This window comes from Quercus suber, unplaced genomic scaffold, assembly GCF_002906115.3.
Source record: "Quercus suber isolate HL8 unplaced genomic scaffold, Cork oak 2.0 scaffold_236, whole genome shotgun sequence".
In the NCBI taxonomy this organism is placed as follows: Eukaryota; Viridiplantae; Streptophyta; class Magnoliopsida; order Fagales; family Fagaceae; genus Quercus; species Quercus suber.
In genome coordinates, this window is record NW_027069693.1 from 246,658 (window position 1) to 262,740 (window position 16,083).

At 37.9% G+C, this 16,083-nt stretch overlaps 1 protein-coding gene across 1 annotated transcript; it reads left to right on the forward strand.

The window, feature by feature from the left end:
• Positions 1 to 9,353: 9,353 nt before the first annotated feature.
• LOC136070476 (uncharacterized) lies at positions 9,354 to 10,235 on the forward strand. Its single transcript, XM_065780474.1, has one exon. The coding sequence runs from the start codon at positions 9,354 to 9,356 to the stop codon at positions 10,233 to 10,235; it is 882 nt and encodes a 293-aa protein (XP_065636546.1).
• The last annotated feature ends 5,848 nt before the right edge of the window (positions 10,236 to 16,083 follow it).

A 16,083-nucleotide genomic window follows, 5' to 3' on the forward strand; every position in this document is an offset into this window, starting at 1 on the left:
ACTCCTCCACCACCGACCTTACCTAGGTTTCCACATGATGCTCCATCCGTGTTAAGCTTATACCAACCACCTAATGGCTTAGTCCATCTGATAGGTAAAGCAAGCCTAGAAGAGACTTGGTGGCTTTTACTCATGCAAAAAAAATATTCCCTTGCTTGAACAATACAGTCTTTATCCAACCTGGAATTCGGAATGTTGTTTTCAAACAGTAGTTTATTCCTATTCTTCCACAAACACCAACCGCAAAAACAAACAAAGTGCTCCAAGGAATAGATGTGTTGTGCCTAACTGTGCTTAAACGATTTATTTTAAGCCAAGTCTCAAAGTTTTCATTGAAGGAGTTTATGTGTGAGGCGGGTACCCCCAACCTAAACCACAGGTCACGAGCAACTTCACAATCTTGAAGAAGATGAATAATGGTTTCCTTATGCCGACTACACAATGGATAAGTCTTACCACAATTAATACCCCTAGCTGCCAACACACTTTTAATAGGAATACTACCATGAACACATAGCAAAAGGAAGCTTATACTCTTTGGAAGAACATCAAGTTTCCAAAGCCACTGCCCTTGAAACTGATTTTCAGTTACGCTATCTTCATTAGCTAGCTGGTAGGCTGAGTTTATGGAGAAATCTCCATCTTTTGAGTACTTCCACATAATAGAATCAATCCTATTTCCAAACAACTGAATTGGAACAACTTTAACCTTGTTTTTTATTGAATTCAGCAACTCAAAGGAAAGGAGATCTCATCTCCATTCGTGATTATGGTACAAGTCAGCCACTGTTAACCCTTGATCTCCTTGCCTTAAAGGTCCTTTTATCATGCCTTGGAGAGAATCACCATTAATCCAATTATCCAACCAAGCCCTGACCCTGTGACCATTACCTATTCCCCAACAAATCCCTTTCATGAAAATGGGAAACCCGAAGCTAATAGCTTTCCAATTAAGTGATGAAGGCAGAGTTTTCGGGTTCCTCAACCTCATTCTCGAAGAGGAGCAATACTTTTTAAGTAACATCTTAGCCCACGGAGCATGTTGTTCATGGTACATCCTCCAATTCAATTTTGAGAGCAAAGCTTTATTTTTTGCCCTTGCCGCTTGTATCCCTAAACCCCCTTCTTCTTTGGACCTCACAATTTTGCCCTAACTCACCATGTGCAGCCTCTTTTTTTCACTCGTGGAGCCCCATAGAAAATCCCAATTAAATTTATCTAATTTTTCACATAAATGGACTGGCAAAGCCACCCCTTGCATCACATAATTTGGGATGGCAGACATCACAGACTTAATCAACACCATTCGACCAACAAAGGAGAGGTATTTAGCCTTCCACCCCGCCAATTTGCTCATGACCTTCTCTACTATAAATTTGTAAGGAATCCTCATAGCCCTTCTATGTCTTATTGGGAAGCCAAGGTACTTCCCAATATCATAAGTCTCCCAGATGCCCAATTTATCACAAACTTCCTCCTTCAAGCTTTCATTAACATTTGGAGAAAAATATATACGAGACTTTTCCGAGCTAATTTTTTTTCCAAATTCTGCGCCAAATTTCTCAAGCACTTCCAAGATTGCTTCACTGGCAGTGAAATCAACCTCGCAAAATAAAATGATATCATCCGTGAAAAGAAGGTGTGAAAAGCCCAAAATTTATTATATTCCAATGCCACCTCGTCCGTACGCGTGTTCATTATATTTATTAAACTTCTGGCATTGATCCAATCCAATACTCACTCATCTCTTGAAGCAAGATCCATACCAATTGAAGGGCTATCAGCAAAATACTCTTGGTGCTTCACATTCACGCCATGCTACTCATTAACAACAACTAAGGGATTACTTACCCAAAATGAAAGGTAACTAATGGATCAGATTCTGGTTATGATAATGACTAAGATGCTGATAATAATAGCAAAATCAGTATGCACTTTAAAATCAAGGGAAAGAATTATAGAACATCTAAATCAGCGACAATGACATCTAGAACACTACTACACTCCAAGTCCAACAAAGCGACATAACTGGCATTCAATTATTTCTAGAATCACCTTTAAATAAATGGATCCAAAGCAATTGAACAATTATATTCCATATGCTCCAAAAAAAAAATATTGGAAAAAAAAAAAGCTTCTATTATTCATATCAGAGTATATAACATCATGATCTTACATCTGTGTATCTAATGTGGGTTATGCTTCCATGGGTGTTTACCCACAACACTACCCCAATAAAATGTGTCCATTGTCATATAAAATCTGTTAGCTGTCAGTAGTATAGGTTCTAATTAAGAAAAATAAAACGAATGCATTGGGTTACTGAGAAATGACAGGATATGATAGTGAATCAACGAGGTGAAGCATTATATTGGTCACACAATAGTTCCATGGGATATAGTTTACAAAAGAATAGATGGACCCACGTCAGACCTTGTTGTGATGGCAAATATAGCTGTGTTTTTTTTAGCCGTGTTTACAAAAAACGCGGCTATAGCTGATCTATAGCCGTGTTTCTAAGAAACGCAACTATAGATTCAATCTATAGCTGCGTTTTTCAAACCCGACTATAGCCCTCATTTTTTGTAATGGTCACAGGTTTGAGACCAAAAATCAACCTCTCCAAAGTTGAGAGTCAGTCCACTTACCAATCACCTTTCTCAAAACCCCAAAATCAAGAACCTTGTATAAGATGGCCTATTAAGCTCCGTCTATACATGTGTTTAAACATATGTTTTCAATTTTTAAACAATATTACATGTATTTTCACACACTTTCACCCACACGTATTTACAAAAAATACAAATAACGTTACTAGAACAACATTACCAAATGGACCCTTAATTTCCAAAAGTTTGGAATAGCTATGCTTTCCAACACGTCATATATATTTCCTTATTTATTTATTTATTATTTATTTCTCACTATAAATTTTTGTTCCATCGTAAAACTATCCTTTCAATGGTGGATCAGGTCCCCCACAACAGTCAAATAGTAATTTTTAAGTATGTTTTTGCTGCAATTTTTGTTCATTCATTGTAATGAAAGCATTTTAAAAGAATGATTTGGGTTTGGTTTTTGGTCTTTTTTTTTTTTTTAATATAAGTTTTATTGATAAGTACAAATTTTTTCTGTTGATAAAATTTATGAATAGATTTAAGTTGGACAAAATTTAGTTACAAAATTAGTTGTAGTTTTAGGCTACAAACTTACTTAATATCTTTTTATTGGATTTGAATTTTGACAAATCCACCATTGGATTATATCATTTTCTTATATCCTCCATGCTTGCAAAATTTCAAGAAAATGAAAGATCAATAACTATGTCTGTTAGGATTAGTGCCCTTAAATCCTATTGTATGATGCTATGTATGATATTAAGTTTGACATTGTGTATGACATTATGTATGACTTAATATTGTGTTTAATGAATTTTTTTTATTATTATCTAAAATAATGGCAACATGAATATTCGGACATTATCATATAGTCCATGAGATGCATAGTATGTGATTTATGTGAAGAGTCACAGAAGATATAAATCACAAGTTCTTTGTAAACTCAAAATTATAGTTCGTAGTCGGTGATGAAATTAGGCTTTTCATCTGCGAAGACTATAACATATCAATCATGATGATTTGTCTTGATCATGGAAGTGGTGACTTCTGGTTGATGTGTTAATATGTTTTAAGAGTTAAGACATATTGAACTGCACCGCTGTGAGATTTATTATTCTCCTAAAGACTGTCAAAGGAATAATAAATCTCACGACTTATATTTGCATGAACTCTTAATCCTGAGAGAACCTGATCATGAGGTGTAGGTTGCTTTGATATATCAGGAGTGAGATCTAAAGTTATGGTCAAAACCTCAGTATGTTGGGCAGCCACATTTAGTGTTGATGGAACATGTATTCTCAAGATGGAATTCATAGTCTCTTAATGAAGATATAAAATATTCCCTTGAAATAAGTTTAATAAGTTTGTTATTCAAAGAGTTAGGCCTAAACACTTTAGTAAGACTAAAGTATATATTTATGGAATTGGATTTCATAAATATATAATGAATAACATTAAAGGATTAAACCGGGTACTCAAGGATTAAGATGTAGTAATTTACAAAGTAGCAGTCTACATTAATGACTTTGTATTACTACGAATATTTTATGAAGGGATTGCATGTATAATAAAGTCTTGGGATATAATTTATAGATAAGACTTAGAGTGCAACGATATTTATATAGTGGTATTAAATATAGTTAATGGTAACTTTGGACTTGTCAAGAGTTGACAGAAAAGCCCAAGGCCCATTGGAGCTAGTGTCTTATTGGTCCCTTTTGGTCCCACTCCAAGCCACACACTTAAGCCCAATTGGTAAGGCCCAAAAGGCCAACCCAATTAGATAAATTGGTTAGATACAAAGGGAAAAACGTTCAGATTTTTCTGGGTGTGAAAAACAACATTGAAATGGTGTGCATGTGAGTTTTTGTCACTCACTAGTCATCCCTTTTGTTACCAATTGAGAGACCACACATCTTGGGCGTTAGTGGAATTGGAGTGAAGATTAAAAGTATTCCCGAGTACTTCAATCTTTGGTTTTGAAATTCACCGCTTCAAGGTACGATCTCTTGTTCTCAAAATTCTGAAATTTACTTAGTACGTGTTATCAATATCGAATGAAGTAGATCCGTTTAAAACTTATTTTCCGCTGCACTCATCTTTAATTTCCATCAATGTCATTAATAAATTTTTTAAATTGCAAGTTTTTGTAATTTAACATTATGCACAAAATATAAATTTATAGATTATATAGTAAATGATATTCGATTAACACAAAATTTAACATGTGTATTAAGGGTATAAAGAACATGCAATTCAACTGTTAGATTTTCAAAATATGTTGTAATATTTATTTTATTGAGTGAGTTTGTAGGCTTAAACTACAACTAATTTTGTAGCTAAACTTTGTCCATTTAAGTTTGGACAAAGTTTAGCTACAAAATCGATTGTAGCCTTAGGCTACAAACTCACTCAATATCTTTTTATTGAAGGTGAATTTTAACAAGGACAAAATTTAGCTACAAAACAAGTTATAGCCTTAGGCTACAAACTGCTCTAATAAATTGACATGTGTAAAAAAGACACATGCACTGCACATGATTACTTAAGTAATCTTAACCCAACTAACCCTAGTTAACTACACCACCTATTAAAAAACTAAAAAATAAAAAACCTATTACCTATACGTATACTCTCTCTCTCTCTCTCTCTCTCTCTCTCTCTCTCTCTCTAAGCTGTAACCCAAAAACCCAACTCTCACCGGTCACCCTAGGCCTTCTTCTCCCTCCACCTCCGGTCACCCCAAACCATCCTATCTCCATCACCGGCATACCCAAACCCTCCTTTATCTCCACCATCGGCTCACCCATTCTTCACAGCTCAAAGCCACCTCTTGCCACTTCACCGATCAAAACTATAAATTTCCCTTTTTCCTTGATAACCGTGATTCCTTCAAGAATTGAAGAGGATTTGCTAGCTGTTTTTTTTTAAGTTCTGTTGAGGTTTCAATCTGATTCCTTATCAAGTCTAACTTTCTTCAATTTGGTCAAGAATGATTTAAGTCTTAGACCCACTATTCAGAATTACTGTATTATTGTTCATATTCTGACTTGGTCTAAAAAAATTTATCAAGCCACAAACTTGTTGTCTGAATTGATAGAAATGGTTAAGGTTGTTTCACCAGATGATGGTGATGTTTTTGAAAGTTTGGATTTGTGCTCTAAAGATTGTAATTAGGATCCAGTTGTCTTTGATATGCTTATTAAGGCTTATGTGAAAGCCAACATGATTGAGCAAGGTTTTAGGACTTTTAAGAGGTCTGTGGAGGTTGGTTTTGTCCCTAGTGTAGTTGCTTGCAATTTTTGTTTGGATGGGTTGGTGAAGCTCAGATGTGTTGATCAGTGTTGGGAGGTATATGAAGAGGGATTGGGGGTGCTGGTGGAGTTTTGGATTTTCTGGTTTTGTTTGGGAGAAATAGAGAATACGTATAGGTTTAGGTTTTTATTTTTTATTTTTATTTTTTTTTAATAGATGATGCAGTTAACTAGGGTTAATAGGATTAAGTTTACCTAAGTAATCATGTGCAATGCACATGTAATTTTTTACACATGTCAATTTATTAGAGCAGTTTGTAGCCTTAAGCTACAACTAGTTTTGTAGCTAAATTTTGTCCTTTTGACAAATTCACCATTGGATTGCATCTTCTTCTTATATCCTCCATGTTTGCAAAATTTCAAGAAAATTAAAGATCAATAGTTATATCATCAATAAATTTTTAAATTGCAAGTTTTTGTAATATAAAATTATGCATAAAATATAAGATTATAGATTATATAGTAAATGATATCCGATTGACACAAAAATTGACATGTACATTAAGAGTGAAAAGAACATGTAATTCAACTTTAGATTTTCAAAATATGCAGTAATATTTATTTTATTAAGTGAGTTTGTAGCCTGAAACTATAAACCAATTTTGTTGCTAAACTTTGTCCTTTAAGTTTGAAAATGATTATATATAAGATATTATTTCAAATTCATAATGCAAGTGTTTGTTGAGAATGTGTGCGTGTGTTTGTTCCTCTAAAATAAAGGGTAATTATCTTACATTATTTAAGAAAGTGTATTATGTATAGTATAACTTAGCATATGTTTCCTTAAAAATTACTATAACTTTTTAATAAAGTTTGTAATGTACCTTTATTTTAAAAAATGTTTGTTGAGTGCTTCAAAAAAAATGTTTGTTGAGAAAAAAAAAATCTTCGAATTTCAATTCTTTTATTATTAAAATTCATATAAAACAGTTTGTGCTACTAATAAGTATTCTTCAAATTCCTTTATTACTATTTTGGTTCATCACAAAGTGAGATTTCTTTGGGACAAAATGGGCCGGTCCAAATTTCCAAGATTTTCTAGGCAATGACACTACTTTGACACTAGCGCTTCCACAAAATGTATATATATTATGTCCCATCGTTTGAAGGAAGAAAAGAAAAGTAATCAATCAACAAAGAAAATTAGCCCTTGGTGCTACTTTTTTATATTTTTCCCACATTATTATTATTTTGTAGAGATTTTGATTAGAATAGGGGGAAAAAATCTTTACAAGAAAGGAAAATTGCATGAGAAGATTGGACAATGATAGGCTATTACATAAAACATTACTAAGTTTAAGTCCATTCCACTCCAAACATTCAAAATGATTTGAAAATATAGGAGCCATGTGTCTCGACTAAGAAAAAACATTTTAATCAATTAAAAAAAAAAATTGCTTGCGTGATCTTTAGTCCTTGCTGCTACTTCTAGCATTTTAGGTCACGACTTTATTTTCTTCCAAAAATTTCAATTAGAAGAAAAGAGAAAGCCTATATCTTTTCGGTGAAAGGAGAAGTCGCATGAAAAAAAACAGATAGGATAATGATACCAATATGACCACATCATTTTACTCACTCTTTACCACAAGTCTCTTATGTGACTAACTATGAGTAGTAGATAAAAAATAATGAGCCTAGGGCCAGCTCCACATTAAAGCTAGGGTGGTCACAAGACTACCCTAACCTAAAAACAAAAATATTTATTATATATAAAATTTAAAATTTGTATGATCTTTTTACCCTTAAAAAAATTTGTTATCATCCTAAAATTTTTAAGGCCTAATATAATTAAACTTTGAACAAAATTTGGTAACAAACTTGGTTATAGTAGTCTAAGGCTACAACTCTACTTAATAATTTTTTTATTGGTTATTGTGGGGGGGAAAAGGGCCCAATCCAACATAGTGGGCCGAGAGCCCATATGAGAGCTATTGTGCGACCGAGAAAAAGAGATGGTAAGGGCAAGGCCCATCTGGAAGTGGGACCCTCAGAAGGAAGAATGATTACAATCCGAAAAGGTCATCTTCTGTCCGAAGAGGTTATATTCCTCTGACACGAATAGTATAGATCAATTGAACGTATAAGAGGTCAAAATGATCTTCCGAGGACTCCTCCTGATCAAGATAAGCTCTGAGTATACTGAGAGACAATAAGGATGAAGAAATATCTAAAGGGAAAGCTGCTACCATCGAATTTAATGTTCTGCAGCAACTTTTCTAGCCGCATTTATGTGGAGAAGACTCCTGAACAATGTATTCTCACCTACCGCCACTCACACAGAGCTAAAGAAGATACTTGACGTGACACATACTCAAGTAGACTCACGGATGAGGTACAAGTGGATGATGGAGATGAAGAGAAGGGAGGTTATATAAAGGAAAGAAGCTCCTAACGTAAGGGGGGGAGAAAAAAAAAACAGAAAAATAGAGAACTTGACTGTAACCCTAAGATCTGTGTTCATCAGATAGTCAATAATATAGCTCTTCGGATATTCATTCTTTATGTGTAGACTCATGTTAGCTTGTGCTTGAAAGTTGTGATTCATTGTTGTTAATCTCATACTTAACCTAGCTCTTTCACCCATACTTTACAAATTAATTGTTTTGGGCTTAGGCCAAAAATCCCAACCCTACAATTGGCGCCGTCTGTGGGGAGAGCTTGAGTGTAGGGGGAAGTAGCAACAGTTGATCATGGCTGAACCAGGGCAACAACCAACAGAATCTGGGGCGTCCCAACATATAAACCCTTTTCTCAATTTAGAGCGGAGACAAGACTGTGAAGGCAGTGTGCATACTACACACACTGAACGAACTCAACCTCGTGGCGGAAGTCATGTTTCTCATGCAGAGAAAAACAGCATGCAAATAGAGATTGAAACGTTAAGAAGGGAGCTGCGCCATGCGAAAAGAAAACGTGCTGCCTCGCACTCTGATGATGACTCAGGTGACGAACAAGACATCACTTATGAACAAAGGTCTCGAACTCCAATTAGTGAATCTTTTTCATATGAGGATGAACATCCTCGCAAGAAGCAACCTCAAAGGCCATCACATGGAGGGGTGGGAAATGATGCCATGAGCAAGGCATTGAACCAAATCTCTAGGTCACCGTTCACGCGTAGGATTGAAGGAGCGAAGCTTCCTCGACATTTCAACCGGCCAACCTTTACTATTTACAACGGTAAAACTGCCCCTGTGGAGCATGTGAGTCATTTCAACCAAAGGATGGCTGTCTACTCCAGAGATGAAGCTCTGATGTGCAAGGAATTCCCTTTAGCCTTGGACCCGTGGCCATAAGGTGGTTTGACAACTTGAAAGCAAACTCCATCAATTCCTACCAAGAGCTCACTCAGGCTTTTGGTTCACGTTTCGTCACGTGCCGAAGGGTGGCCAGGCCCTTGTCTTCTCTGCTATCCTTGAGCATGCGTGAAGGTGAGTCCCTTAAAGTGTATTCGGATAGATATTGGGAGATGTTTAATGATATGAAGGGCAACTTTGATGCAATGGCCCTAGACACATTTAAGCTGGGTCTCTCCACTGATCATGGTTTAAGGACATCCTTGTCCGGCAAGCCTGTCACTAACATGTGTCAACTTATGGACCGTATTGAAAAATATAAAAGGGTTGAAGAAGATCAGCAGCAAGGGAAGGGTAAGGATAAGGTTATCCCCCAGGACAGGAAGGACTTCAGGTCGGATCGTTACAACAACAATAAGCCGAGGAGAGATTTCGCTGGGCAGTCGGGCTCAGCAAATGCTCAAACAGTCAATACAGTGTTCAAGGAGCCAGTTCATCAAGTCCTAGAAAAGATCAAGAATGAATCATTCTTTAGGTGGCCGAGTAAAATGGTAGGGAACCCTGAGAGATGCAATCACACTCTCTATTGTCAGTACCACCAAGACCATGGGCATGCCACTGAAGACTGCAGAAGTTTGTGGGATCATTGGGACCAGTTGGTCCGTGAAGGCAAGTTAAAGCACCTTTTGCACCACTCTAATGGCCGAGGAGGTCAAGTGAATTTCGAGTCCGAGAAGAGGGACTCTACGAAACCTCCATTAGGTACTATTAACGTCATTTTCGCAGCACCAGGAAGAACAAGGTCCTGGCCGTCCAAAGTTATGTCAGTGGATCGGCTACCAGCAGGGAATATTAGCCGAGATCCGAAGAGCCCTAGACAGGCTGTCCCGCCCGTGTTAGGCTTTTCGGACGAGGATAAAGCTAGAACCATCCAACCTCACGACGATACTTTGGTAGTCACACTCAGGATCGGGGGATATGATGTGAAGAGGGTGATGGTGGAGTAGGATAGCGCGGTGGAGATTATGTATCCTGACCTTTTCAAGGGGCTGAACCTCAGGCTTGATGACTTAACTCCATACTGTTCTCCCCTGGTCAGTTTCGAGGGGAGGATGGTCACCCCGAAAGGACAAATACGGCTGCCCGTACAGACTGGCTCAGAAGTGGTTGAAGTGGACTTCATTGTTGTAGATGTTTATTCCCCTTATACGGCAATTGTAGCCAGACCTTGGCTACACACGCTAAGGGCTGTTTCCTCCACTCTGCATCAAAAAGTCAAATATCTATCCGAAGGACGCGTTTGTGAAATTCGCAGAGATCAATCCTCGGCTAGGCAATGTTTGGTGGCTACCATACGACACAAGCCTGAGATTGAATCCTCAGCCAGGGCGGAAGGAGACCTATAGCAGTTAAGGGATCGGTTATCACCCGTCGAATGACATGATGAAGGTGCTAAATGCGAGGACCTAGTGTAGGTTTTAATTGGGACCAATCCTGAAAGGTACTTTCAAATCGGATCTCAGATACCTCAACCAGAGAAAGAAGAGCTAATTGATTTCCTTAAAATAAATATTGACGTATTCGCCTAGAGTACTTATAAAGCCCCAAGAGTGGACCCAGAGTTCATTTGCCATCATTTGAGGGTTAACTCACTGAGTGTACCCAAGAAGCAGCCTCCTCGGCGGCCATCCAAAGAGCATGCAGATGCAGTCAAAGAGGAGGTGATGAAGCTCAAACAAGCTGGGGCTATTAAAGAAGTTTTTTTACCCCGAATGGTTAGCAAATACTGTGGTGGTAAAGAAGAAGAGCGGAAAGTGGTGAGTTTGTGTGGACTTCACGGACTTGAATAAGACTTGTCCTAAGGATCCTTTCCCTATGCCAAAGATTGATCAATTAGTAGATGCTACTGTCAGCCATCCTCGGATGAGTTTCTTGGATGCTTTCTAAGGTTACCATCAGATACCGTTAGCCCCAGATGACCAGGAGAAAACCACTTTTGTTACCCCCATTGGTAATTACCACTATAAAGTGATGCCATTCGGTCTGAAAAATGCAGGTTCTACTTAACAGCAGATGATGACCAAGATGTTTGAATCACAATTGGGCAAAAGCATTGAGGTCTATATAGATGACATGGTGGTCAAAAGCAAGATTATTTCTGAGAATTTGAAGGACCTTGATAACGTTTTTGAAACCCTGATGAGACATAAGTTGCGCTTGAACGCCTCGAAGTGCTCATTTGGTATGGGATCAAGAAAATTTTTAGGTTACATGGTAACGCACAGGGGAATTAAGGTTAATCCCGATCAAATAAAGGCTATTCAAAATCTGCAGCCTCCTCGAAATCCAAAAGAGGTTCAGAAGTTAACAGGGATGGCAGCTGCTTTGAACCGATTCATCTCCAGGTCCGCAGATAAGTGTAAACCCTTTTTCTTGCTGATCAACAAGTGGAAGGGATTTGAATGGACTGAAAAATGTGCCTCAGCTTTCCAACAACTTAAAGGCTACTTGGCTCGGCCACCAATTATGTCTAGCCTTGAACCAGATGAGGTCTTATTTGCCTATATCGCGGTGGTCCCCCATGCTGTAAGTTTAGTGCTAATAAGAGTGGATCAAGGTATACAAAGGCCAGTTTACTGTGTAAGTAAGTCTCTACATGAGGCCGAGATTAAATACTTGCCATTGGAAAAAGCTATTTTGGCAATAGTACTTGGAACACGAAAATTGCCCCACTACTTCCAAGCACATACTGTCGTTGTGCTCACGCAACTCCCACTTAAGACAATACTCCGAACTGCCGACTACACGGGGAGGATAGCCAAGTGGGGTACTATTTTAGGAGCCTTCGATATCAAGTATATGCCTCGCACTTCAGTTAAAGGGCAGATCCTTGCGAACTTAGTGGCCGAGTTCCCGGAGCCCAGCTTAGAAGAAGTAACGACAAAGAGAGACATGGATGGAAAATCGGTTGGCATGATTTCTCAACAAGATCCTGCCCGTTGGGAAGTGTATGTAGATGGTGCTGCAAATCGAAAAGGTTCTGAAATAGGGCTAATCTTGATATCTCCAGAAGGAATCGTCATTGAAAAGTCATTAAGGCTGGATTTCGGTGCAACCAATAATGAGGCAGAGTATAAAGCCCTATTGATGGGAATGTCTATGGTCCGAAGAATGGGAGGAAAGGTCGTGGAGTTGTTCTCGGATTCAAGATTAGTTGTGGGCCAAGTACAGGGGGAGTTTGAAGCGAAGGATGAAAGAATGCAAGGATACTTGAATCGAGTCAAACGTCTGCAGGCGGAATTCGAATTTTTCAACTTGCTGCATGTTTCTAGAAGTAGTAACGCGCACGCAGATTCTTTGGCCACACTAGCCACCTCTTAGGAGCAAGACTTGCCGAGAGTTATCCTCGTCGAGGATTTCCATGAGCCCACTGGAACAGGAAGGGATGCAGTCCGAGTCCACCAGATCTGAGATAGTCTCTGCTGGATGGATCCCATAATCAAATTCTTGAAGGATGACACTTTGCCGGAAGAGCGGGGAGAGGCTGACAAGATCCAAAGGAAGGCTACCAGATTTTGGTTGTCTGAAGACCAAAAGTTATACAAATGTTCCTACTCAGGACCATACCTATTATGTATTCATCCAGAGACGGCTGAGTCGCTACTAGAAGAGTTGCATGAAGGAATTTGTGGGAGTCACACTGGAGGTAGGTCGTTGGCCCACCGAGCCATTACTCAAGGGTATTAGTGGCCGAACATGCAAAAAGAAGCCCATAATTATGTAAAGAAGCGCGATCAATGTCAGCGATTTGCGCTAAACATACACCAACCAGGTGGAGTCCTCAACCCACTATCTAGTCCGTGGCCTTTTGCTCAGTGGGGTTTGGACATAGTGGGTCCATTCCCAAAGGCTGCAGGAAACAGGAAGTACCTTCTAGTCGGCACAAACTATTTCACGAAATGAGTCGAAGCTGAGCCTCTGGCCAATATCCGAGACATAGATGTGCAAAAATTTGTATGGAAGAGTATCGTTACCCGTTTTGGAGTTCCTCATACTCTCATCTCGGACAACGACTTACAGTTCGACAGTAATGCATTTCGGAGTTATTGTAGCAAACTGGGAATCACGAACAGATACTCTACCCCTTCCTATTCTCAGGGGAATGGGCAAGCTAAGGCAGTTAATAAAGTCATAGTTAATGGATTAAAAAAGATATTGGATGATGCGAAGGGCAAGTGGGTTGAAGAGTTGCCACACGTACTTTGGGCTTACAGAACTATGCCTCACAGATCTACTAGAGAAACTCCTTTTTCGATGACTTATGGCGCTGAAGCTGTCATTCCTTTGGAAACGGGGTTCCCAACTTTAAAAACTAGCTCGTTCAGTCCGACCAGCAATGATGAACTCCTCGAAGCAAGCTTGGATTTGATCGAAGAAAGAAGAGAAAACGCAATGGTTCGGCTGGCGCATTACTAGCAGAAACTCAGGCAGGGCTATGATGCCAACGTCAAGCTAAGACCCTTAGAACTCGGTGATTTGGTACTCAGAAAAGTTGTAGGCACTGCGAAAAACCCAGCTTGGGGGAAATTAAGACCAAACTGGGAGGGACCATATCGCATTACTTCAGGGGCTAGCATTGGGGCATATTTCCTAAAGGACTTGGATAGTCATGTAATACCACGCCCCTGGAATGTAAATAACCTCAAAAGGTAATATTATTAATCGAATCATTTCTTTGTCCATTATGATAACTTGTCATCCTTATTTGTTCTCTAAGAGTTTAAACTTAAATCCAATCATACCTGTAGTCCTCGGACCAGATGATTTGGGTTAGTTAACACTCCTTATTTGTTCTGTAAGTGTTTAAACTTAAATCCAATCATGCCTGTAGTCCTCGGACCAGATGATTTGGGTTAGTTAACACTCCTTATTTGTTCTCTGAGTGTTTAAACTTAAATTCAATCATGCATGTAGTCCTCAGACCAGATGATTTTGGATTAGTTAACACTCCTTATTTGTTCTCTAAGTGTTTAAACTTAAATCCAATCATGCCTATAGTCCTCGGACCAGATGATTTGGGTTAATTAACACTCTTTATTTGTTCTCTAAGTGTTTAAACTTAAATCCAATCATGCCTTTAGTCCTCAGAACAGATGATTTTGGGTCAGTTAACACTCCTTATTTGTTCTCTAAGTGTTTAAACTTAAATCCAATCATGCCTGTAGTCCTCAGACCAGATGATTTTGGGTCAGTTAACACTTCTTATCGGTTCTCTACGTGTTTAAACTTAAACTCAATCATGCCTATAGTCCTCGGACCAGATGATTTGGGTTAGTTGACACCCTTTGGGTATTCCCCCTAAGTATTTTAACCTAAACCCAATCATGTCTGTGACCCTCGGACCAGGTGATTTTTAGTTAATTAATATCCTTGTGCTGTTATTAATACTGAAGGTTATTTTTGGGATAAATCTTGCCTGACATTATTAACTGTGTTTAATGTCAACTCTAACTTGTGTTAGCATTCCTAGTCAGGGACGGACACAGGATTTCAAGCTAGGGGGGGCCGGAGATAAGTGGAAAAAAAAAAAAATCAAACGCACATCCATATAGTCACTGGCGGAGCCAGGAAATTTTCTTAGGAGGAGTAAGTTAGTTATGCCTACATTGTGTTAATAGGTTAAGCCTACATTGGCTCAAAATGCAAAAAACTCAAGTTAATTTGGCCCAAATTATGGCCAAAATTAAATTACTTTATTTCACAAACTAACTTTAAGTAAACTTGTGCCTACATTTTTTTCGCTGTACTAAATTATTTGTGCTTAGGTTAATAGGTTTGAACTTACCTTTTTACATTTTAGAGCTTTTCTAAGAAGTTACATCTAATGTTTCAGCATTTAGGATAAAAAAATTGATTAATAGGTATGAAATTTTGAAGATTTATACAATAATTTTTGTTATAAAAAAGTGTGAACAATGAGGTGCAAATTACTATTTAAGTGCAATTAGATCAAATCAAACAATTTAAAAATTATTTGTCCTCCTACTATTATCAAATATAAATAGATAATCTAATATTCTAATATAAACCACATTATTATATATTATATTATTATTATTATTATTATTATTATTATAAATAGATTTATACAATTTTTTTTTTAAGGTTTTCATGGGCTTTTGAAAACTCTTAGAATTATTATTATAAATAGATTTATACAATTTTTTTTTTAAGGTTTTCATGGGCTTTTGAAAACTCTTAGACTAGCTGGCTGGGGGGCCTGAGCTAAAAACCAAGAGGGGCCCAAGCTAAAAACCAAGAGGCCCAAACCTGTTTTTTTAAAATTTTACATACTAAAATTTTTTTTTTTGGGACCCGGAGGGGCCCGGGCCCCCTTTGCCTTTCACCTGGGTCCGTCCCTGTTCCTAGTATACATGCAAAAGGATCTATCCAACCCTTATAATACTTGTTATGATCATCACTTAGCAGTAATCTTTATGTACTGTCCTCTTCAGAATCAATTTTAGTTGCATATATTATCAGCAAAGGTAGAGTAATTATGTTTGCCTACATTACTATAATTACAAAGTAAAGTTACTTGCAGCAAAGGAAAATCATATGGTATGCTACAAATACACCAAAAGTAAAAGAGAAAATACTTCATTGATTAAAAGAAGATAGTTTACAATCCCCTACATAAAGGGAGAACAAGAGTAAAAAAAACAAAAAAAAAAAAAAAAAACAAAAACAAAACAAAAACAACTAAAGTCTAAGTTTCTACTGGGGCTTGGTCCTTGGGCTCCGAGGATGTTTTCTTTTCTTCCAAGACCTTGCCCTTTTCCTTAGGTGGCTCAG

Excerpts from the sequence above, each read along its gene's own strand:
- LOC136070476 (XM_065780474.1), top strand. The coding sequence starts at position 9,354 with ATGCGTGAAGGTGAGTCCCTTAAAGTGTATTCGGATAGATATTGGGAG.